The 24,924-nt window shown below is 40.4% G+C and overlaps 1 protein-coding gene across 4 annotated transcripts in view; it reads left to right on the forward strand.

Moving 5' to 3' along the window:
* LOC117430740 (ETS-related transcription factor Elf-1) overlaps positions 1 to 23,620 on the forward strand; it is a 52,080-nt gene extending 28,460 nt beyond the window's left edge. For 2 of the 4 annotated variants that reach the window (XM_034051139.3, XM_034051138.3), the window contains exons 2-9: positions 12,977 to 13,339; positions 15,680 to 15,851; positions 17,262 to 17,369; positions 17,558 to 17,722; positions 18,310 to 18,393; positions 18,908 to 19,100; positions 19,399 to 19,776; positions 20,068 to 23,620. In XM_034051139.3, coding sequence (XP_033907030.3) covers positions 13,268 to 13,339; positions 15,680 to 15,851; positions 17,262 to 17,369; positions 17,558 to 17,722; positions 18,310 to 18,393; positions 18,908 to 19,100; positions 19,399 to 19,776; positions 20,068 to 20,956 — 2,061 coding nt within the window. In that variant the 5' untranslated portion in view covers positions 12,977 to 13,267 and the 3' untranslated portion in view covers positions 20,957 to 23,620. Of the gene's footprint in view, positions 1 to 1,098; positions 1,116 to 3,688; positions 3,708 to 12,976; positions 13,340 to 15,679; positions 15,852 to 17,261; positions 17,370 to 17,557; positions 17,723 to 18,309; positions 18,394 to 18,907; positions 19,101 to 19,398; positions 19,777 to 20,067 lie in introns of those variants that run through there. The other 2 variants (XM_059001032.1, XM_034051140.3) reach the window with 2 other exon arrangements.
* The last annotated feature ends 1,304 nt before the right edge of the window (positions 23,621 to 24,924 follow it).

The following is a 24,924-nucleotide window of genomic DNA, read 5'->3' on the forward strand; positions in this document are numbered from 1 at the left end:
GTCAGGATTTACATAGTGCTACTGTACCTTCCATGACACCGATAGCCCTAATTCTGTAGTTAATGCCGTGGCAGAGCTTGTATGTTGACATGCAGTGATGGTAAAGTCTGACATAGCCTATGCAAAGTGAGTCTTACCCATCTTCGGCAAGATATAAACAATTGAGTTAATTTCAGTGTGTCATTCTGCTATACAAAAGGTTCCACACTAGCTACAATGCACTTTCAGAACTACACCCTGATCATTTTCTTCAAAGGGAGAAAGAAATATTAGCTGTATGAAGAGCTTGCTCTGAAGTGCCTCTGTACGATAAGAAATGAGTTTGTCAGGTAGGCAAACATGTTTGTCAGTGTCTTAATTTAGTTGAATGTGGGCTGTGGGATTAAGTGTCGGTATGGAATACCACTTTTCTGGGTATGCGCTTTTTAAGAGAACCATTTTTCTTTATAGCCTTTGAATGACACCGAAAGTGAAAATTGAGATCGAAATAGACGAATCACACAACTTGCAAGGCTTTTTTCCCAGCTCAGTTGAACTCTGTCTTCTCATAGTGTCTGTCTGGGCTCACGGTTGTCAGCTTTTAAATAGTTTTAAAGAACACTCAAAAACTTGTTACAGGCAATTGATGCTTACTTCATTTTTGATGGTAAGGGTTTTCTGACTGTTGCCTCTTCATGTACAGCATGTTAAAACAGCTGGTAATCTCTGACCCAATCTGACACCCCCTTGCATATTTGCTCTTCACTTCGTTGTGGCTGTTGTTACCACCCATGCAGATTTTGCATCGCAATTCCCATTTCTCCACGATTGCCAGCTTTCCCAGTGTTCTGAGGCAACAGTTGCCCAGCACAGTATCACCTAGTAATATTACTATATTTCACAATAATATCACACTGTGGTCATATATTTAAGTAGTACATTTTGCAAGTGCTTATGGGGCCCTGCTTTGAAAGCCTCACAACCTTTAACATGTGTTTTAACCATTGGCCATTCACCAGCTGACCAGGTTTTAAAAGGAGGCAGCCCTGAAGGTCCTCCGGCCCCAGCCAGCCACTTCAGAGGAGCAATGTGGATCCTCCCTGCCACCAGTGGAACAACACAAGCTGGGAGCAGGAGTGAGTCATGATTGTTTTTGCTGCTGCGTTTTCAGCATTTTTCCAACCTTTCCATGCTATGACATGTTACCGATTGGTATGGGAGTTGCAAGTAAACACCGCTCGGGATTGTGAAAGCTTGCGGGGGCAGCCACTCTTAGGGGCTGAACCTCGACACACCGTCTGACAGATTGAGCGTGTTGTAACTAGCGCTCTTCTCGCAGTCTCAGTTGTACCTTGCTGGTATTGCACGCTATATACATGTATGCTGTTAAGAGCTTGTCTTAACAAACATTCAAGGCCCCATGGCTACGTAAAGATGTGATCTCTACTTTTTTCAGTATGCACTGTTTTTATCACAATCGCTTATTGGTTTGTTTGAAAATACAGTGTTTTGCAATGCGTACCGTAGCAATTGAAGAGTCCCCATGCAGTAAGGAAATTAATGCATTTAAGATTTTCCTGAGCATCCAGTCCCGAAGCTGCAAAACATAAAAAGGGGCTGAGAGAAAATAGAGGTGCAGGTTTGTGAAGCACTTTTGTAAAGTGAATGAAGATTGTTGGTGATGTGGTTGTTTTTGCAGAGTAGTCTCGCATTGTATGCGTTTGATTTATTTATCGCTTGTTTGGAAACCCTAGCTGTCACATCACCATATACAGTAAGATACCCAGAAGTACAGTCTACACAGACAAACAGTAGGATCTGTTTTCATAATCTATAACCATTCTACTGCAGGATCCTTTTCAGCTGTTACCATATCACCCTGTAGATTTATTTTAGTTACTGCATTTATATTGCGCTTTTTATACAAAAGTATTGCAAAGCAATGTACAGTACATAGCAGAAAAAAGAACAAACTACATTACTTTGTATAGCATGTCACACATGTGACTGCCACACTCAGCCCATTTGAATACAAAAGCAGCAATTTTAAAGTTACATTAAAACCCACTAAGATAAGAAAGCCATTTTATAAAAGTGCATTTTTAGTCTTGGCTTGACCTCCCGTGTTGCTTTTGTTGACCCTAGGAATAACCAGCAGCCCTGCATCCTGTGATCTCAGAGTGCGGTTTGAAAGATATAGGATCAGTAACTCCTGCAAATAACTAGGTGCTAATCCATTCAGGGCCTTGTAAGTTAACAGCAGAATCTTAAAATCAATTCTATACTGCACATGGAGCCAGTGTAAAAAAGCCAAAACAGGGGTAATATGTTCACTTTTCCTGGTTTTAATCAGAATTCTTGCGGCGGTATTCTGAACAAGCTGCAAGCGGGATACCACATGTTTTGGGATACCAGAAACAAGTGCATTACAATAATCAATTCTAGATAAAACAAAGGCATGCATTAGTCTCTCTGCATCAGATATGGAAATAATTGGTCTAAGTTTGGCTATATTACTTAAATGGTAAAAAGATACTTTAGTAGCTTCCCTAATATGAGTCTCAGATGATAGATCAGGATCAGAGATGACCCCCCAACCTTAATTTCTAGTTTAAGTTTTGATGAGAGACTGCAAGGGTCGAGCTCATGTAATCCCACATTTCCTTTTAGTTCGTTCTGTGAGCCCACTAGCATAACCTCTGTTTTATCTGAATTCAACATTAGAATATTCTGTGACTTCCAATGCTTGATGTCTGTAAGGCAAGTAGTTAATAACAACCAGGCAGAAGAAACCCCTGACTTTAGGGACAAATAGCAATGGAAGTTCACTCCGTGTCTGTGGATAGTATTACCCAACGGTAGCACATATAATGAAAACATTTTATAAAAGGGACCTAGAATGGAGCCCTGAGGAACACCACAGACAACTTCCAATAATGCCGATTTTACCTCCCCAACAGAGACAAACTGAAACCTATCAGAAAGATAAGATTTGAACCAGGATAGGACAAGGCCAGACAGTCCCACTGTGCTTTCAAGACAATTCAGTAGGATGAAATGGACGACAGTATCAAAGGCAGCACTTAGATCTAGAAGAATTAAAACTGATGGATAAAAAATAAAAGCAACATTGCTTTTTGCATTATGCTGACACATTTTTTTTTTAGATCTCTTTTGTAGACCATACACCTGGAAGGAGAGGACTATTTACATTCCCATTCACATCCTGCAGTAAAAGCAAAAAATATATATTATCAGGGGACGATAACTTTCTAAAAATAGCACAAAAAAAAACCTGAGAGTGCAGCAAACTGTGCGCTGGATCAAATGTTTGATATATCTGACCCTAAATGCTGTCTACCATTAACATTTTATCTACTGTATTTTTAGCTAGTTGAAAGTTAACAAAAAATAATGAAACTCATGTATTTTGTGTGTGTGTGTGTGTGTGTGTGTGTGTGTGTGTGTGTGTGTGTATATAAACAAATATATATATATGTATGTATGTATTAACTGGAGATGGAGAGACAAATAGCACTCTTAGTTTGCTGCAATTTCCTGTCTTGTTTTCACAACCACTGAACATGGTTCCTATATGGGTTGCCTGGCCTCTTGCCACATGCATGCGGTGCTGGGGGTGGGAGGTGTTGTAGCATTGTATTAAAGTGTATTGTTACTGTAAGGACAAACGGCATGATGGTGGGGTTCAGGAGGGGCAGAGGACTGTAGTAAGTAATATATATATATATCGCTTGTTATCATCTACCTTTCTGTCCTAGTGGGCTACAAATTGCAAGTTGTTTAGCTCCCTGTTTACTTCTTCCAGGGCTCCTGCCAGCATTAGTAGTGCTTTTCCTGCTGAACTGTAAACAAGTATATTTACATTTTCTTTTGGGAATGTGTACTGTCTGCTGAACCGTGGAATAGCTCTGCAAGAAATAACATGGGGGTCCGACCTGGGAAAACTCTTGCAGTAGAATTTTCACTGAGAAAGTGCACAAGTTATTCTGAACTGTGGGTTGACACTTTGGAATCTCGTGAGGTGCATCCATCTGTCTGTATTTCTTTTCATGGCGGTTTTATCTGGAATGTAAAACGTCTGGTAACCCACATTGGCAGGGCATACTGGATGCTGAAACCCCTGCATCTGATTTCCAGTGTGCATTTTACAATGTGACCTCGCCTTGTCTAACATCAGAACACGACCTCACAAGGGCTACATCGGTAGTCAACCTCAGATGTGTCAGAGAGCCGATAAGGGTTAATAAGTCGGTGAACACTTGTTCCACTTGGTATCTATTACTATATAGTAAAGTAGTAGATGGAATGGTTGTTGTCAGAATCTAGCTGTTAGTATAACACAACAAAACTGCTTATTTTTAAGGAATTACTGTACGCTATTCTGGCAAAAAAAAAAACAAACAAACAGAAAAAAAACATTACACATACAAGTTACAATATTTAATAAGTCTGTTTTCAAGAATATAATGGTTTTCATATTCTTGAAGCTGTTCCTCGTGGTTGTTCGCTTCTGTTGTTGGGAACGTTTTATAAATGTCAAACTTTAGTTTTATTTAAAAAAAGAAAAAGAAAAAGAAAAAAGAGTTACAGCTTTGTGAACAGGGCCTAATGTCATAATAACAGCCTCCACTTAGGGAAGTAAGAGAATTGCAGACTGGTTTGGCAAATAGCTGCCAGTTTGTGGTACAGTAATTCCTTTTGAGATGGCTATTATTGCTTTATATATGTATTGATTTGATATATATATATATGTCTGCATGTAACCTTTTAGAAAGTTATTGTATTACTACAGCATTGGCCCTTTCAGACAGCATGCCTTCTTACTAGCTAATAGTTGCAGTATGCTGACTACATGTTTGGTTATCCTAGAGCTGAGACCCAATTCAGTTTGCTCAGGGACTTCAGATCTCCCCAGTCACAACTTCAATCTAGTAGTATCTAGATTCATATGACTGATTTTATGGTACCAGCAGGCCAGTGAACTTACAAAAAAAAACCCCTTGTATGACTTGTACATTTTGTTTGTGAAAGCAGTTCAGAAAATACAGGAACTCTCTTTTTTGTGTTTCTCAGAAGAGAAATGCAGAAACAGTGTGGTGGAGAGATTGTGCTCAGAGTAACCACTGAGTGCTACAGGGGAGGGGGGCTGGGCGTCTCTGTGGGGTTTGCAGCTTGAGATGACGACAGAAGTGCTTGGGGTCTGCACTGTTTTATGTTCCCCTTGCCCATACAGGTTTATCTGGATCATTTAAGCTTTTAAGGAATAAAATATATGATGTACTTGTGAGCTTTAAACCTGAGACCGAACCCATTGTCATCTAAATTGATAGCAGCCATTCAAAAGTGAATTCCTAAATGCAACATTTAAACTTCTATGATCCCAAACTTCACCTTTTTAACCCACACAAGTTTACTATCTTTCAAGAGTCACATGGATTGAATGTAGATTGGGAAACAACTGTTTTTTTTATGATTATTCTTTAAACATATTTATTATACAGCATGTTAAATGCTTAGTGTGGTTTCTGTAAGTGCTGGATTCCAGTTTTGGAGTGTTTTGTGGCAGCTGTTGAACGTGTCTGTACTGTAGTTTCAGGTATTTACAGAGGCAGTGTTTTTCTGTCCCATCTTGCAGTGCACCCATATGCTGATATTCTATTGGCAGCATAGTGTGCCCAATAGAATGACAGTTCATCATTGGACTTCTTTCACTGCGCTGGGTTTACTGATATCATTAGCCACATTGCTGTCAATGCTTTTTGTTGTGAGGGTATGGAGTGGGTTAGCAAGCCATGAGCTCAAATTTATTTCCAGCAGTGGTGGAGGGGATATGCATGTTACTGACATACTTGTTTAATGAGCAGGGCAGGCAACTTTTTTTGTGTTTGTTTTTATATCTTTTTGTGGCTTAAACCCTGGATCTCGGCTTGTATTCATAAAACAAATATAAGTGTGTACATAATGTACCAGATGATGTGTTTGCAGAGTCCCTAATGACTGCCTTGAATTCAAAGTCTTTAAACTTTAAAGAATCTGCGTGAGCCACATTTTTTTTCATAGAAGCATGACTTGTATCCTTGGAGGAATGAGGCTGAATGGTTTTCACGGAGAATCTTGTTCCAACAATGTAATGGATGTTTACAGTAGGTAGCTTGCCTGGGTTATTTTGGCCCACATTCCCAGGGCTTCATTCTGGGGTCTGTTGCTTTTATTTACCCCCTCGAATGAGACATTCTGCCGTAAACTGTTTTCAAAGCCCCTTTATCAGTTTTTATTTTTTAACGAAACAACACAAAACCAGCAGAACTGCATTTTTATTGCATTCTCGTGATCAGCCCAGATGCTTACCTGCGTGGTGTGACTTGCATACAAAACGGTTGCTCTCCCTTTCTGTTCAGTTTTTTTATTTTTTTTATTGACACCTTTGTATTATATTTGAACTGATTACACATACAGCACATGCCTTGTTGTTAAACTCTCTGTAATGCAGAGGGTATTGTGCATCGTGGTATTGCGCATGCTAAGGTTTTCATGTTTTCTTTTAGACCTTCACACAGGGATGAAAATAGGACTCCTATTGCATAGCAGTTTCACCCATTCCAGGTTTTAATTCGAGCTTAATTAGCCCCAGTGTATAGGCAACAAGCTCAGGTGTGTCTTATTAAACTCATATCAAAACCAGGAATGGATCAAACTGCTATCCACTGGGAGTCTTATTTCCACCCCATGCTCACATATTTTTTTCCTTTAAACAACTGGATTACAGTATATCATATTTTACAATTGCTCTTTTTTGAAACGTCTTGAAATAATGTTTTCTTTTACTTGCCCTGCCCTTTAAGTTGTGCTTCAGATGCTGTTTATTCAAAGGCTTTTAGCAATGGATGTTGAAATGATCACAAACAAATATTGTATTGTTTGACTTTTTTTGTTTGTTACATTTTTCTTTTTAAATACGTCAGTAGCTTAGTTTTGAGATGGTTTTCAGTTTTTAGTCAAAACACTGTTATGTAACTTGTTGCATCTGCTGTTTGTTATTATAGTTCTTTACACACAAAGTATGTTTCGAAGTGCATTATCATAATAATAATTCCAAAACATACAGAAAGACAGATTTCTGTTCCTCAGACAAATGGCAATAAAATGAACGATTAAAGACGATTTTCAGTGTCAGATATGGAGGTGTGTGTCATGATGGATTAGATTCATTTTGGTTAATTACTACTACAGTTTTTTCTTTTAACTCTAAAGACAGGCCCCATGAGAGAGAAGGTATTAAGAATATAGGAATGACCTGAAAGAAAGGCAGGGAGAGAGCTGTTTGCATGTGGTTCAAGCATTTCTGCTCTTACAAAGCCTGTGTATTGTAGCTTTGGTGGTCTTGAGACCTGCAGCTTCAACAATAACAGCACCCTGACACTTCTTAGGCTGGTTTTGCACTGCTCGTAACGCAACGACTTTGGGTTCCTTCTACTGAACAAATATACAATTGGAAGTGCACGCCCCCGACTTCTCAGCAAGTTGAGAGTGGCTTCTCGAACATTCTGTGAGGTAAGGCCCTGGGAGGCGTTCATTTTAAAAAGTGCATTTTGCAACATGCTTTTTTGTTTGTTTGTTTGTTTAACATTGGTCGTCCCCAGATATATGGTTCAGTCATTTTTAGCTTCACTGTTTTATTTTATTTTGAATCATGCTTAATGACAGGCCACACATGACTTTCACATCTTTGAACGGCTACGATAGGTTGGTTACATGTAAGATCAAACAAATGTGCTTATTTTGATGCAGCGGTTTTACATGACATTTTACTTCAGTTACATATCTTCAGAACAACCTTTTCAGTCTAAACTATGCTGGTGGCAGTTTAGTAGTGGCTATTCAGACATTAAAACTGTGTGGGACCTGCATTGCCTTTGTAGATTATTGTATCTAGTCAGCTGTACAGCTCGATATTTATGCAAAGATTCATATTCAAAGTAGGCAGCAGTTTACATGTACTATAAGCCTTGGTAGGAGAGAGCAAAGGGCTTTCTCTTTTATAAACGGTGCAGAAAAACAATGATGGGCCTATAGCAACATATGCAGAGGTGGAAACTGTTTTACAGCAGCAGCTCAAACACAGAAAGAGAGAAGTGTTAGTCTGACTGTGGTCTAACAGACAGGAAGTGACAAAAAACCATTGCTTAGTGAGACATTTCCTGTGAGTTTAGGACTCTCAGGTCAGTTTGTGGGTGTTTCTTTCTTTTTTCTCTCTCTCTTTCTGTGTTCCTGTTTTCTATATTTACTAACGTGGCCTGCTTCTCAAAGATAAGATGAATTTGAAAGAAAATGAAATGAAAACAAAATCTAAGAGGCCATGTCATAGCTGCCAATCTTTCAAAAATACAAGTCCATGTTTTATAGGGCTCAGACTATTGTTTTTTTTAAAGGGAAATATATATATATAGTTTGTACTTAAATCTGCAGAATTCAACGATTTAATCATAAAATAGAATAGTACTGTTTTTGTTTGTGCTTTTGCCTTCTGTGTTGGGGCACGAAGTTGAAATCTCCTTGTCACCTTCTAGAACCCAAACAGGTACACTCTAAAAACTGCAGCAATGCATCACTTTATGGTGGAAATATAGGTGGAAGACTGTATGTCCTTTTATGTGTTCAGCTGTGAGTCCCACATGTTGTAAATCCAGTCTCTGTGATCTCCATTCAGACTTGTTTATCAGGTTTCATGAACAGATTTTTGTAAGCCTCCATTTTAACTGGAAAAACACACAACTTGCACCTACTTTTAAACAAGATACTTGACTAAATTCCAGGCGTTGTTAGGAAAGTCTCCACCAGAGAATCACTGCTCTGAAGCGGAGGGGCCTTTACAATGGCACGACTGAGCAATCCTGGGGCTAGATTTCACATCATCTTGGTTTGCAGTTTGGGATTGTGGGGAGCTTGCACTGGGGCGGGACAGCTGGCAGGGGTTTAAGGATAGGCCCTGGCATTTTGGGAGAGCTGGCATACGTGTCCCATCTGTCTCTAAAGAAACAGCGTTTTAGTCTCGCCCTTTTCTTACTTGCAAAAGAAACTTTCTATATCAAAAGTGTGCTTGGCCTATACATGAAGCATATATTTAGCATAGTTATGGATGTCATTTTATCTTTACTCTAATAAAATGTAAAATAACATCAAAATTTAAGTTCACTTCATTAAAAGGAACTATATATATATATTTATTTATTTATTTTTATTTATTTATTTTATATTATCTGGATTTCTGACTCAAAATATGAGAACATGCAGAAAGAATATGCTGTCTCAAAGGGCCGAGCTTGATACTGGTTAAATGTCTTCATTACCCTGGCCCAGGCTGGGGGTGAAGTCTTTGGAAATGAGCAAACAGAATGTTAATTTGTTTCCTAATACTGTAGTTTGTGTTATATTTATCAGGTTTATTTTCCCTTTTCAGGAACGAAAATGGTGCAAATTGTGCAGTGCAGTAAAGGCTTAGTAATACTGTATTAATGCTCTAACTGTTCTGGATATGATAGAGGCCTTCTGTCTCTAGTGCTTCTAGTCTAGCAGCTGTACTGAGCACTTAATTCATTACATCTTTCATTAAAAACTAATGCTGGCTGTCCCATGATCTCACCGTTTAAGGAAGTGATATCACCGATAATGACCTAGCCTGTGACTGAATTCCTTGTAAACAGGTAAAAAAAAAAAAAAAAGAAAAAATTCAAAAACCATGCCAGTGCTAACTGATGCTCCAGGTGTTTTAAAGTGCTTTGTAGTTCTTAAATTATTTATAACTGTCTGAGGTGGTCTAGGAAGGACGCCTGTGGTCACATGTTCCTGCTGAAATCACTATTTTTTCTAATTTACGCCAACAGAGGGTTTTTCTTTTAGAGTTTGTTTTTCTCTCATTTTTGTAGGCCTCAGGCCAGGGGCAATGTGAATCAGCGTTTAGCCATTTCTTTGTGCTTAAATTACCTCCTTTCATGGTCAAAACAGGACAGCACAGACATAATGAAAGTGGGTCATTATTATTTATATAACTTTTATAAAAGTTTCACCAGTAAAATTGTACAGTCATTTGGGAGTTTTTCCATGCTTTCCCCATACTACTAATTTTAGTATAATTGACCATGGTTTGCTGTGCTTTTAAAAATGCATTGCCATACTCTCTCAATGGTTTATTACACTTTGCTGTTCTTTTACTAAGGTTAACTTTTATAAGGGTTGTATTGCACTGGCAGTATGATAGATAAGACTCTGTAATGGCTTAGCTGGCAGGGCTAATCTCAGCGAGAGTGTTGAACAGAATCCCTTCAACGACACGTTGAAGATGTGGGCCCCAGATGCAGAATAGATAGCGGGTGAAAGCATTGTCATTTAACCCACCTAAAATAAAGATTAAGGGATGTGTTTAAACTGCCTTAGCAGAAATAATTTATTCTGACGGTCCTACAGTACGTGTCTGATTTACAGCCCAGACTATGTATGTGCTTTTTCCACACTGCTGGTATGCTGCCACTGTGCTTAGGTAATTGCAGGATGCTGCCGTTCTGATGTGAAAAGAGCCCAGACCAGCTCCGTTCATTTTTTTGTTTTAATTGAAATTACCAGATGTGGGTCGTTAACCAGGAAAGTGCAGCCAACTCCTTACATCACATGGGTTTTTAATTAAGGGTTTTTATTACTCTGGTATTTGTGATACCCTGCATTACTGGTCCATTACTGGGAATAAAATTGCATTTCCTGTATTTTATTTACGAATAAATGAATCAACTGAAATTAGTGAAATAAAAAAACAATGAAAGCCATTGCTGTAATTTGAAAGTCAAGTATCTTCAATAGTTCTGTGTCAAATGGCAGCCTAAAGGGGCTTGTTTATATGATCTCACTGCACTTGGAAGTGACAGCATGGCCAAACAGTCATACCTGAATCCCTTCAGACCACCTCATAGCAGTTACTGTATCTATTTATAGCTTTCCTGACAGAGGGCTCAGACCCACTAAAGTAAAGGGAGAAGGGCAGGTGGTGCAGTGGACTAGCATTAGCCTTTCATATCTGGATGATTGGATACAAATAAAATATGTCTGTTATCAAGGTGGACTGGGAACTGTATGAGGAAGCACATGTGTCACCTGCCCCACACTGTGCTGGGTGTAGCCAGTACACATTCCCTGCCTTTCACAAACACACAGCTATAAAATTACACAGTTCTCTGTTCTGAACAACTTGAGCCCCCTTAAAGTTGTGACCTTCCCTATAAAGTAATGACTCTCCCAAGCTTTTAGTCACATCTGACCACTGGTAAAGCAAGCCCTGCTGGTAGGTAGCAGGCCTCAGTACCAGTGAGCTGTAACACGAGAGGGAGGGAGAACCAGAGAGGTAGAACCGGAATATCCGGTTTAGGCTGCGTAGGCCGGTGCTTGGTACGGCTAGTGGGAGTAGGTAGGGAAGTTCATCCTGTCCTGCCTTCTTTTATTTTCTACACAGGCTCAGGTAAACATGGCTGTTTCATTTACTTCATGCACTGTATTTAGCAGGCAGTGCAGTCAGATTGTTAGGACTGAGTGATGGGGAGCCAGCATGGCCTAAAGGAACTGGGAAGTAGGCTATCTTAATAGTATTATAGTATTATTAGAGGCCTGCCAATAAAGACTGGGCTAGTGGTGAGCTGAGGCAGTGGGAATCTGCTTGGCCTAGTTGTCCTGGCTGAAGCCTTTAGTTAGAGAGGTATAGCCAAATCTAATAATAAGGACTGAGAATTGGCATCCAAGATGATACAATCCCAATCCCAGCTACTATTTCACTTGTGTATAAAACCGATTATTGTTCTTGTGCCTGTGCAGTTTTCGAAAGAATTTGAAATGAGCAGCCACCCCTCACTGACAAAGGGGCAGCTGCATTTTAGATAGCTGAGAATGGTGTGCATTATATTCAACTGTAGTTCTGTTGTCCTGTGGCGTTGCTGCCTAATGAAACAGTAAGCCCTTTCTCATGGTTTGTTAATACATTTGCTTGACCCGTGCACTGTTGGTCCCCCATCGGATATAATCGAACTGGGAAGGTGCAGACCCACTGGAATTTCAGAGCAAACAAACCCCACCCTGCCGTAAGCTGAAAGCAGTTGAGTGGAGCATGGAGCGGGGAGACGGGAGAGGGGAAATCTGTCTGTGATACTCAAATCAGAGAGCTACACCAGAGAGCTCATTGTTACCATTGGCGTATCATTGTACTTTATTTAAAAAAAAAAAAGTTCATATTGGCTGCATGTGTTATTATGAGAGATGCAACACATTGCAGCTTTTGGTCACTTCATCCTTGTATTTTTTTAATTATTTTTTTTTACTTGCCTTTTAATGTAAGTTTTTGTGTAGCATATGTGTAAAAGAACTAGAACCACTGTAGCACTAGAAATCGATGCAGCAATCCTATTGGAGTGATTCAACTCCCTGGGCTAACTAATTTAAATAGTTTAATTTTCTTATACTGAAAAAAATAAATAACATTATGCACGTATTTGTGTCTTACATAACTTTACAGGTCTGCAGTTTTGAGTTGAGTTTTCTTCCCTAGCCAAAAAAACAAGCAATAAAAATCAAGACTTGTACTACTGGTACCACTTCCCATTTTTACCGGCGTTGTTGTTGGCTTGCAGTTTCATTTTGAGTGTTGCTGGCAGGATTATTTGAAAGTTGTGTTGTATGTTTAATTTTTCACAGCTCACTGTATCACTCTATGGAACTGTGTGTTTTTTAATAGAGCTGCCAATTCTATAGGGGCTGTAATTTGAATATTTAGTCACTGTCAGAACAACCACTGGATAAGCATCACTTGTCAGTGGCTTATTTAGTATTTTAAATAAAGTATGATGTTCACCAAAAAGGAATGGCGAGCAGTACGTGTGTATGATTATTGTAAGATATCAAATGCTTTCTGTCAGTTTACTTACTGTCTTTTTTGCTTTATTTCTAGGTTTTTGGTTTAATGCTCAGAGGGCAGGACAATAACGACACCACTCCGAGGATCACAGGACAGCCATCGAAAATTGTAGAATTTTTTTTCCCTGTCATTTCTCAATTGGACCTAAATAAATAAAGTGAAATAAAATTATAAAAAACGAGGACGTTTCAGAAACTCTTTGCTTAATCTGGAAACGCCTTGTGAAACGCAGAGCCACGTCCGCTTCCTGTTACTCTGTGACAACTTCCTGTTTTGTGGCGAGCTGACTGAAGGGAGGAAGCCCTCTCTTTCAGCCTGGTCGTCATGGCGACTGCAGTTCAACCAAGCGAGTTGATGTTTGAATTTGCCAGCAATGGGATGGATGAAATCAACCAGGTACAGTAGCTGACTATTATTTTGTTCTAGGACTGTATCTATGGAAAGCTCTTTTACATAAAAGGCAAAAACCCATTGGGTGGGCCAGGTAGCTGCTAGGACTGAATAACAACACACTCACACTGCAACTGGTGTGCTGGAAACCAGCTGCATATCATGGACAGACCAAATAATACACATTGGGCCTTAGTTTTTCAAAGTCACCAGGATGTAATCACTGATACCTTGAAACTAATCAACAAGAATAGTTAAGATAACTGCGATATTTCATACCATTACCAAGTTGCCCTTTAAGTAATAGTATAGAGGCAAAGTGACTAATCAATTACACAGAATGGGTCACATAGCTATGCAACAGGAGTTTTATTCTCATCCCTGACAAAGGAAAGCAGAATTGATTCTACCATCCCTGAAGTTCCAAGGCAATCCCCCAAAAAACTATGAGGACAGGTTTCAAACATTCCCTCCTCACTTTCTAATGATTTACGACTTTAAGGGACTGTACTTGCCAAGTCCTAGCATTCATTTCCCTGTATTATCTGAAAGGGCTCTTTTGTAATAATTAATTGGAACCACCGGCCAGCATGGCAGACTGTTAGCTCTGTTTGTTGGACAAGCAGAAGGGGGAAGAACGTAGAGGAACTGAATTTTCCCTGACAGGGAACTCAGAAATGCAAATGCTGTGAGAGATTTTAATCTGTGGTATTGCTCAACGTCAAGTATCATCTCTCAGCAGCACTGAGCCAGCTCTTCCCATGCTGCCACTGCACGGCTCTGTTGTCTCAGCAATACTTTAACTGAGTCTCACATTCACTGCAGTGACAGATTCAGTTCTTGTTTAATTAATAAAAAAGGACCAAACTTGGCCTTTAACAAAAAAATACACTAAAGAGACTCGCCCCCACTGTTATAGATGCTGCTTTTCACAAAGTCCCTTTCTGTTATTGTTTAAAACAATGTTGATATTTTTAGATCAATTGCATCAACTCATGGATGCTGCATACATTCCACTACTGTCTTCTTTCTCTTATAAAAGAGGTGGAGTTTGATGCATTGTATTACTGGCGGCTTCTTGGCTTATGAATAATGATTGTATTGGCTGGGCTGGGTTTACAAGATGATTCAGCCTGACCCAGTTGAATAGAGCTTAGTAATGAGCTGTGCTTTCCGCTCAGCCAATCCTCAAGAGGGAAGTGTCCCGCTCCACCCCTCTTCATAATGATCAGAGACCCACAATATATACTATATGTAGGACTGATAAATAATGAGTCATGAATAGTTTCTGTCTGGTTGCTATTAATGAAATGTGGCATAACAGATTTTAAGCATCAGACAAATGGAATTTTCAGAGCACATTTATTTAACTAGGACATTTTTTTAAATTTAAAAGTTTCTGGTGGCATAGCAGAAATGTACAAACATATGTACCACAATTAAGTGCACACACCTTTATGACTGAAGAAGCTTCTTAGGAATTATATAAACGCATATATATGTGTTGGGAGGAACATTTGAAACAAATATTACTTGTAAGTGACAAGGGCTTGTTTTTTGGGTACAACTTCAAGGGAACACATCAGTCATAGCACATGTAAGGGCAGCAGTGTGGCGTAGTGGTTAGGGCTCTGGACTCTTGACCGGAGGGTTGTGGGTTCAATCCCAGGTGGGGGACACTGCTGCTGTACCCTTGAGCAAGGTACTTTACCTAGATTGCTCCAGTAAAAACCCAACTGTATAAATGGGTAATTGTATGTAAAAATAATGTGTAAAAAATAATGTAATTGTATGTAAAAATAATGTGATACATTGTAACAATTGTAAGTCGCCCTGGATAAGGGCATCTGCTAACAAATAAATAATAATAATGAACAAGAATTCATCAAGACCTGGAGAACTTTGTTTGAGGGGGGTCTGCTGCCCCCTGCTGGTCACATTGATTTATTAACCTGCTCGAAAACATGTGCATTATTCATTACCATTTTTTTTAACCCATTATTATCAATCACCTCAGAGTTCTAATTTTCTTAATTCTGGTGTCCACAACATCAAACCATTAATCAAATTTGCATTAAGTATGTAGTCACGGTTCTAGTTTGTTTATTCGAAGATGTAACAATCACTGTTTTGGATCTTGAACTAGGTTGAAGATGCCATTTATAAACCAGTATTGCCGGTGACCTTTTGTCTGCAGGTGGTTTAAGGCAGGAATTCAATCTCTGCAGGGTTTTATGAGCTAGGTGGTCCTTGTACACTGGTAATCTGTTAGCTTTGAATGTAAATAAGTAATAAAACCCCATATTGTGTACTAATGTGTTTCAATGCCGCCTTTGTTTCCTGCAGCTTGACGACCCGTCTGTGTTCCCGGCAGTGATTGTGGAGCAGATCCCTGCTGCTGACCTCATGCAGGTGTACTCAGGGCTGGAGTCAGACGAGGTCCCCAATGGGATCATGGCAGACACCTCGCTGGATGTTGCTGAAGAACAGATCATTGGCGTGAACATTGGACTCTCAGGTAGGATCGGCTCAGGGTAGCTTACCAGAGACTTGGTTCTATTCCACAGGCCTACAGCCTTCCTGTCCACTAACTAAAGCAGACTCTCCCTCGAATACCAGCTCTAACCCCTAAGTCACCTCAGGGGTTGCCTCTTAAAGAGTGAGTGGCGGGGTTCTTAAAAATAGAGGGTTACACATTCCCACGTGTTTCTACAACTGTTTAAATAACACACTTTTCATTGTTAACACCCTGGCAAGTTTTTACACTTATAAAATGTAAAGTCTGTTTCAAAGCTCTTTTCAAAATGTCCGCTCTAGTGCACTGATAGTGTGATTATTGCTCACATTGTCAAACAGGTAACACAGCAATAACAATCCATGATGTGGTACGGAACAGAAAAGCCAGAGCTCTTCCTGCAGTGATTTTAGAGGACAGATCTCAAACCCCAGTGCACTAGAGCGGGCATTTTGAAAAGAGCTTTGAAACAGACTTTAAAGTCTAATTGTCAATCCCATAGTATTTAACTTGGGATGTAATGGTCCAGTTCTGTTGCATCTGCTAGAAAGACATGCATTGACCTTAGGGACATGCAAAATCTACACATGTCTATCTGGGTTATTCACAGATAGATGGTGTAGACAGCTTTATAAATAGCTATACACATCCATTAGCAACATGATAGAATTAGGGTAATCTCTTGCCGAGTTGTTGCCCTCAGTCCTTTAGAAAGATGAATTTCATCCTGAATTGACATCTTTGTGTCTGTTTGTGATGAAGTAACCTGCCTTGCACAGAAACACGTCCTGCCTTCACAGCCAAGTCTCAGAGAGCCTGCTAGCTTTGCGTCACGTTGTATTGAATCACAACAGACATTGTCTCCTTTCAGTAGTTCTCCTTTTTTTTATCTCCCGCTCCAATTCAGAGATCTGAAATCTCTTTCTGACAGTGTTTTTGTACAGTTTAACAGAGTAAACAGCAATTTGCTGCAGTGCTAGGAGATAATAGATAAGGGATACAATGCGAGGGGAATTGATAGGCCTCCTTGCTGATGTGAATGGGTTTGTGCTTACTTAATATAACTGTGTGGGTGTTGTCATAAAACAGGCATTTATGATGGGACAGATTTGAAAGAGATTAAAAATAATCAACACTAAAGGCACAGGAGTTTAATTCTATGAAGGTTTGATGAATGTAATGAGAGACAGCACAGGGGAGGGTAAACACAACATGTAATAACAGCACCAAATGCAAAATGTATCGAGACTTCACTGCCTTGAACTAATGGGAATGGTTTGAATTTGAATTGAGGACTGAGTGGTGCAGTAGGGTAATCTCTCTCTTCTTGTGCCTCTTATCTTTGATGGCTTGAGTACAAGTCTGTCTCGGGTCACACCTGCTGGAGCTCTCTTGTCTGTTTTTAATCTTCAGTGGAATCCTCCTGCCCCGATAACGAGGAGACGATGGAAACGATAGAGGCTGCAGAAGCACTTTTGAACATGGAGTCGCCCAACAACATCCTGGATGAGAAGCGCATGCGTGAGTTGCTTTCTGCCCCGCTAGCCGGATTTAAAAAGGAAAGTGCAACGGTTCGAATCACATTTTCACAGTTGTGGTGTGTATGTGAAGCATTGCACTTTCAAAGTCTGCTTTCTAAATCCCTTTATTAATCAAGACGTTTCGGAAATGAAACTCCGCTCTCTTATTGGTCTGCCTGTGTTTTCCAGTTCATGGCTATGGCACTCTGCTGGGCAGTGAACTCACCTATGTGTCACTGCGGCCCGAGCAGCTCCAGAACAGCTTCAATGGAATAGATGTGTCCTTTGATGAGGAGGAATCCATGGATGAAATCCCACAGAAGAGCCCCAGTAAACCTCACAGGAAAAAGAAAGGTAGGGCACCCCCAGCCCCCTGGTAACACTGACCTAGGTAGTTCTGACCTTCAGCTGGTAGGGCACTAGCCATGAGACAGCTCTGCCTCCCAGCTCTGTTCATTAGGAACCATCTCCACTCCGACCACTTAAACACTCTGCTTCCCTTTCCTCATACAGTGTGGCTGCTCTCCATTACTTCAGCTTTGAACCTTAAGCAGCACTGTATCCAAGTACTCACTTCCAGCTATTAGTCGGTATTACCTCTGCTCTGAACACCCAGGCTGAATGCTTTGGAATGGATGGAATAAGCTTGCGTTGTCAGAGATTTCATTGAAATTATTCAAATAGCACATTTAAATACTTTGTTTTGAAGCTGGTGAGACTCTTCAGGTAAAATGATGTAGTGTAAGCCAGTCACACTGGTCAAGTTGGGATTGGTATGGCTACATGAATAATTATATATTCTGTTCATGCCTGAGGGTCCTATGGGAAGCATTGTATACTGTACTGTATTCGGCATGTTACTGTGTTTACATATATTGACTGAAATTGAGGCTTAAAAAGTGGAAATTCCTCCGTTCTTCATTGATTTCTTTCCCTCCCAGTTCGGAAACCGAGACCAGTCCGTCCCTGTTCCCCTGTGAGTGCTCCCAGCCTTCCTCTGAAGAAGAAAAGCAAGGATGGAAAAGGTACACAGAGCAATCCAGGGGGGCTTGTTTAGAGAAAGCACAAGCATAAGCACGTACGCAGGTCTTTTTAAAATAAGTACTTTAGCTGCAGCTCATGCAGTAGGTTTCAGCTCTCGCTATTTTAATTGATGAGGTGCTATCAAAGTTCAATTATTTTTTTTGTTGTTATTTTTTTTTTTAATAATTGATTGCTGGCTGGAGGGCATACAGTACAATCATGTGCTCTCCAGTATATGTATTGCCACGCATGGCAGACTATGTGTAATATATCAAGTTGGTTGCTTCAGTTGTAAAAGTATTTTTGTTCTAATAACCAGTCCATAGGCCAGTTTTGCAGGCAATAAATACTGTTTTTTTTTTTTTTAATTCATTTATTTATTTTTAAAACTGTATTCGACAACAGGGCTGCAAGATAAAATAAATTGCACCTGATACTGGAGTTTTGTATAAAAAAGGAGAAGTTTCATTTTTTTAAAATGCTGACTTCATTTTCTTGGTTCCCCTCTTTCTGTAGGGAACACAATCTACCTGTGGGAGTTTCTCCTTGCGCTGCTTCAGGATAAGAACACGTGTCCCAAGTACATCAAGTGGACCCAGAGGGAAAAGGGCATTTTCAAGCTGGTGGATTCCAAAGCTGTATCCAAACTCTGGGGCAAGCACAAAAATAAGCCTGATATGAACTACGAAACGATGGGCCGGGCCCTCAGGTCAGTTCCTTGACATGGGCGTTTTAAACTGTTTTGACTCATTTTTACCTCCCAGTAAGGGTGGGAGCGATTCTTTCTAGCTCACTTCTTAATACCCTTGCAAACAATTAAATGAGAGCAGTAACACATGTCAGTGCTAGACCGACTGCCCCTTTTAGAGGAAACATCGTTCTCCTAGCTGTCCCAGTTTCTGTAATGCAGTAATGCACAGCATGTGTTAAATGTAGTTCCAAATGGAAAGTCGCGCTCTGTCCAACAAATACTGAAATTCATTCATGTAAAATCTTTCCTTCTGAAGGTATTATTACCAGCGTGGCATCCTAGCGAAAGTGGAGGGCCAGAGACTGGTGTACCAGTTCAAAGAAATGCCCAAGGACCTGATAGTAATCGATGACGAGGACAACCAGGGCTGTGATTCCATTCCCGGTCACATGGTGAACCACTCCGTCTCCCCGGGGGGCAGGGGAGGGCAGCGCGGGACGCCTCGCTCCAGCCAGGGAAGGACCCCCCCGCAGCCGGTCCTGATGCGCTCAGTGAAACAGGAGCAGACCTCCGGGATGGTGTTTCAGGAGGTGAACGGGAGGCTGTCGGGGGAACAGCTCCTGCAAACTGTACACGTCCTGCAGCCGAACCAGGGAGCAGCCGTCCCTGCACCAGCTCAAACACATACAATCAGGTAAGAATCCCTTGTGGTCCCCTTCCGCGTGTGCCGATTTAAAGCTAGTTGTGCGCACACACACACACATGCACACACGCGCACACACACGTGTGCACGCATACACGTGTGCACACATACACAGCTTATACAGTTTTAGTGGATCACACGATACTTCACAAGACCACATACATTTGCATACATTAGGATATACATTTTCCATTTTTTTGCAATCAGTTTTCTTTGTAACATGCTTAGCATGGATTTTACCACATAACTAATTCCTTCCCCTTTCTCCCATTCCCTCTACAGGGCCATCAATGTGCCAGCATCAGCCCAGGCTAGCTACCCTATGATGCTCACCTCAGGAACTCAAGGTGGGGGGACTGTGACTCTGCAGACTGTGCCTCTGACCACTATGTTGGCCAACGGAGACACTGCAACCTCTCCTACACAGAGGGTGATCCTTCACACAGTGCCCTCATCTACCCCGGGGCTCAAAGACATGGTGTTCCAGACAGCATTAACCTCCACAGCCAGTGGTGCTTCTGAGAACCTCCAGCAACAACAGCAGCTCTTGGTCACCAGCCTTGGCTCCTCATCTGGTGGTCTGATCAACACCATGGCCCAGTCCAGCTCCTTGAACGGCATCACCCGCCTGGTCACGCTCAACGCCAGCGGGCAGCCTGTAGTGGCACAACATCCTGGCACAGTCATCGCCACCGTCATCAAACCCAGCGAGATGAACGGCATCCACATCAAAGAGGAGATCCTGGACACACAGTACCTGCAGTCCCTGGTCAACGGCGATCTCACCGCTGACTCCAATAATGGGGCAACTAAGAAAGGATCTGCAGATGGAGCAGGGATGGAGTTCAGTTACCGAACCGTCATCATCACAGGAGCTCAGGACACCAGCCAAGTACTGGCAGCCGAGCTCAATGGACATTCGGAGGGTGAAGAACAGAGCAGAAGCCCTACGGTTGGTCTTACGCCTGTGGAAGAACTGGAAGTCAATGGGGAATTGGCGTTGGAGCCTGACCATAGACCAACACAGCACAATTCAGCCCCACAGGGCCTCTCCCATGGGATGGAAGAGGTCCAGCAAATACAACTGACCAGGTGCCCGCCTCTGGCTGTTCAAGTCAGTTCTGCCTCCTTTGCCTCTGTACAGATAAAGCAAGAACCTTTGGACACATAAAGAGGGACTTTTCTTTACTAAAATAAACATAACAAGAAAAGCCTGGTCAGTCTCCTATAAAAATGACTCTTAATTTATTGCTCTTAAGAATAGGTCAGCTATTGGCCTAATGGACTTCGGTTTACTTTCAGTAAAAATACTGTGCCTAAAGTGCTTAACATAAGATATTGGCGTAGACATCCTAAAATATACAGCTTAGTTGTGTGTCCCCTTCCTCCCCAATGTTAAAAACCACAAGGAGAACAGCCATCTCAGGACCAGAACAGATTCACCAGTTGTGCCAGTTGACAAATTAGTTGGTATTATCTTCAGTTCTCTACCAGCGTGACTTAAAATGGACTTTGTGAGTTTACACTGTGAAAGAAAATAAAAGATTCCCATATGCATGGGGTGTATACTGCATTATGTGAAAGAAACCAAAAAAAAAGCTTCTTAGATTTGAAGGCCAAAATGTTATCAGATGTATTTTTTTTATCTGGACAAAACATGCTGCGTTTCACTTACAATCCTACAATGTTCTTCTAAAACTCATCAGGACTAGGAGTTGTGTGTTTTTATTAAGACAACTCGCTCGCAGTCAGAACTATTAAAAATGCAAGCCATTTTAAATAAGTTCCGTCGCAAACGATTGCAGAAGAATTTTTTTATATGAAAACCTTTTATGCAGTTGAAGCAGGGCTTCCAGTCAAGTGTTCGATCTGGGGGTGCTAAGCCAAATGGGATTGTATTTACTCCTTCTTACTCTCACACCGGATTTTCCAAAAACGGGGTTTAATGTGAACCCCAATTTGGACAGGACTCCCCCTTACTCCACAGTGGCTTTACAGAAGTCCCCCTGTGCTTTTCAGATGCCCCTCTATGCCTCACCTGCTTCACAAGGCTCCAGAGTTGGAGAAGTGGCCTTCTTGTCGATGTGGTTGCCATGGGTACTGGCATTTTATGTTCTCTGAGACATTGGTGTGTGTGTACATAGCCATAGACATTGACTTCAGTGCAGCTGATAGGGTTAAGAAAAGACTGCTACCTCTGCTTCTTAACTCGAGTCAATGTCACATTTCACAGCTTTAAGAAATGTTAATAAGAAAGGCAGATATATATATAAAGAAATATAGAAGAGTGACAAAATCTTAAGCCATGGGTTTATTTATTTTAGCAAATTCTAGAACTCTATATTAAAATAAATAAATACATATCAGGGGGCACGTTTTGTCAAGATTGTAAATAACCAGTAACAGAGAGAAAATGTCTGCGGATAATATTATTATTATTGTTGTTATTATTATTATTATTATTACTACTATAATACTAATAATAAAAATACATGATGCAGTTCTTTTAAAATGCCACTGCTTTTTCATTTTAAAATACAGTAAGAAAAAAGAAAGCTGGCAGATTTTTATAAGCATTCCAATCCAGATACTGTAATCATCAGTTTGTTTGTTTTTTTAGTTTTGTTTTTTAAATATATTTTCTTACTTTTTTAAAATCAGAGCAAAAAACTAAATGTGAAGCTGGGACCCTTTTCTATGCAAAGTTATCTTGCAGTTGTTTTGTCTGTAAATATTTTATGTGGCGTGTCAAGATTCTGTTCTGTTTACCTGCTGTGTCTTCATTGGGTTAGCAGTACAGCTGACATAACCCTATCACCATGTCAACAGTGTGCCCAAATACAGCAAGACTTTTTCATTGGGCACTTATGCTTTAACCCCCCCCCCCCCCAAATAAATACAATACATTTAAAAAAAAGAAAACCCTCATTCATTTTGATTTGCTTAGACATTACACTGACTCTACTTAACATAACCCACCTTAGTCAACAGGCAAAACACAGATAAGCATAAAAACTACATAAGTTGTATATATCATCTGTACACAAATCCTACATCCCTGAAATATAAATGTGTGAACCCAGGTTTCTTTTTGTATAACTTTTTATTGGGCCAACTTGTGTTACAAAATTTTCACAAGCTTGGTGAGCTCAAAATTGAATACCTAGTTCTGTTCACCAGGGGGCGGTGGAGGACAGGCACAGACTGAAATGCTATTAGAAGTCAATAGGGGTGGCCCCGCCCCTATAGGGAGAGCTTATCCTGTGACAATCGGCACTGGATCTGTATTTGGTGCCTAGAGCACTTTGACTTGGCTCACCTGTTGAGTTGGGGGGGGGGGGGGGGGGTTGGGAAACACAACCAAACAGATTTGTTGATAGTTCCATATACAATAGATGAAGAAAAAGTGATTAGAACTTAAAAAATAAAGACATTTACAATACACAGTATTGTAGAGTACAGTACAGGGTAAATATATATATATATATATATATATACACACAGACTTTTTCGGCTAGAGCCTTCAACAGTGAACTGTTTGTATTTTAGAGATGTGTGTCTTATTGTAGTGTAAGAAAACACCCACTCTTCCACACTTCCTGTAATACCCCCAAACCTCTCCATACAACAAGCCGGTCTGAGCTACAAGCAGACCCGCCCTCAGTGGGACCTGTGCCGCTGTTGGTCTTGCAGTAGGTGATATGGCAGCTGTGTCTTTCTTTTTCTGCACTAGTTTGAGCTCTGGTTTGCTTTGCTTTTAAGAATAGAAAGTATTGTAGTGAATTTTTTTGAGTATAAAAATAAAACTTCTTTGCTTTAAGAAAAAAAAAAAAAAGAAACAGAGGCTGCATTCTCCTCGTTTTTATTTGCGACTGTTGCTAATGGTTAAGGTGACCATGCTGTACAGAAGATAATGTAGGTTTTTGAGGCTCGAGCAAGACCCTTGCTGACACAAAAGCCTCAGTTTGCTGCAATGAGCAACTTCTATCTTAGACACACACACACACACTCCATCTAGTAGTTCAACTCCATTAGTAGTTTTGCAGACACCTCACATTGCTAGGGCTTCCCCATGCAGTGTATGTCTGTGACGCTTTGTACTGGTGCTTTGTACTGGTCAAGTCATCGGCTACCAGGGCGTCCTGGTAACAGCACAGAGCACAGCAGACAAGCCTTTGATATTTCCCTAACGATGTCCTACACCAAAGTTACGTGCATGCACACATATTACTGTATTACATTGTAACCCTCCACACTTCAGAACTGTCTAAGCCCTATTTATCTTGTTATGGATTTGTGTTTTTATGAGTGAGGGGTCCTCTCAGCTATTTAAAAACATCTTTCTAAAAACATATGTTTTGCCAAATACAATTTTCCCTTTAAGCCATCTGCTGTCCTTCCTTTTGAGAGTACAAAGAGTAATGCTACAGAGGCTGTTGAATGGAATACTAAACCTCCACAAGTGTATGTGTCATTTGTCATAAATCCCAGCTTGCTTTGAAAGAAAATGTAGTTCATATTGAAACAGAGCATACATCTGTTTTGGGCTGTAATATAGCATTAAAATCCATAAAAGTTGTGTCTGCAATGATGACTTGTATAAAAGGTTGTGATCACTGATACAGTATGAATGGGATACAGCTATCAGAAATGTCCTGGTGTTGGATGGCTTGTGTTACACAGGTGTTACCTGGCTACTGAGATTCTTAAATCTCAGATACAGTTTATTAGACTAACTACAGGTGTTTACAATATTTCATCAGATTTCTAAATTACAAAATCCAGTCACTTCATTGTGTTTATCCAAAGAAAGTGTTATTTAAATGAGTGAGTAAGAGAAAGAAGGAAATTAAGAGGCAGAAACATGGTTGTACTGTCAGGTGAAGTTAGAAAAGAGGTATTGTGTTCCATTCACTTTTATTGGGATTCCAAGTGGTGTTGTCCTGCAATAAACCAATAAGATACAGTTTGGATAAACAAAAGTCTCAAAGAGTCCATTGATAGATAGCAACAGCAGCCTGGCGCCAAACCCAATCACTGATTCAGTTGAAGTGACTTTTAAAACCAGGATCAAAGAAAGACCAAAACTTATGTTATGAAACAGCAATAGCTTATCACACGAAAAAGCTGTACGTTTCT

This window comes from Acipenser ruthenus, chromosome 26, assembly GCF_902713425.1.
Source record: "Acipenser ruthenus chromosome 26, fAciRut3.2 maternal haplotype, whole genome shotgun sequence".
NCBI classification, from domain to species: Eukaryota; Metazoa; Chordata; class Actinopteri; order Acipenseriformes; family Acipenseridae; genus Acipenser; species Acipenser ruthenus.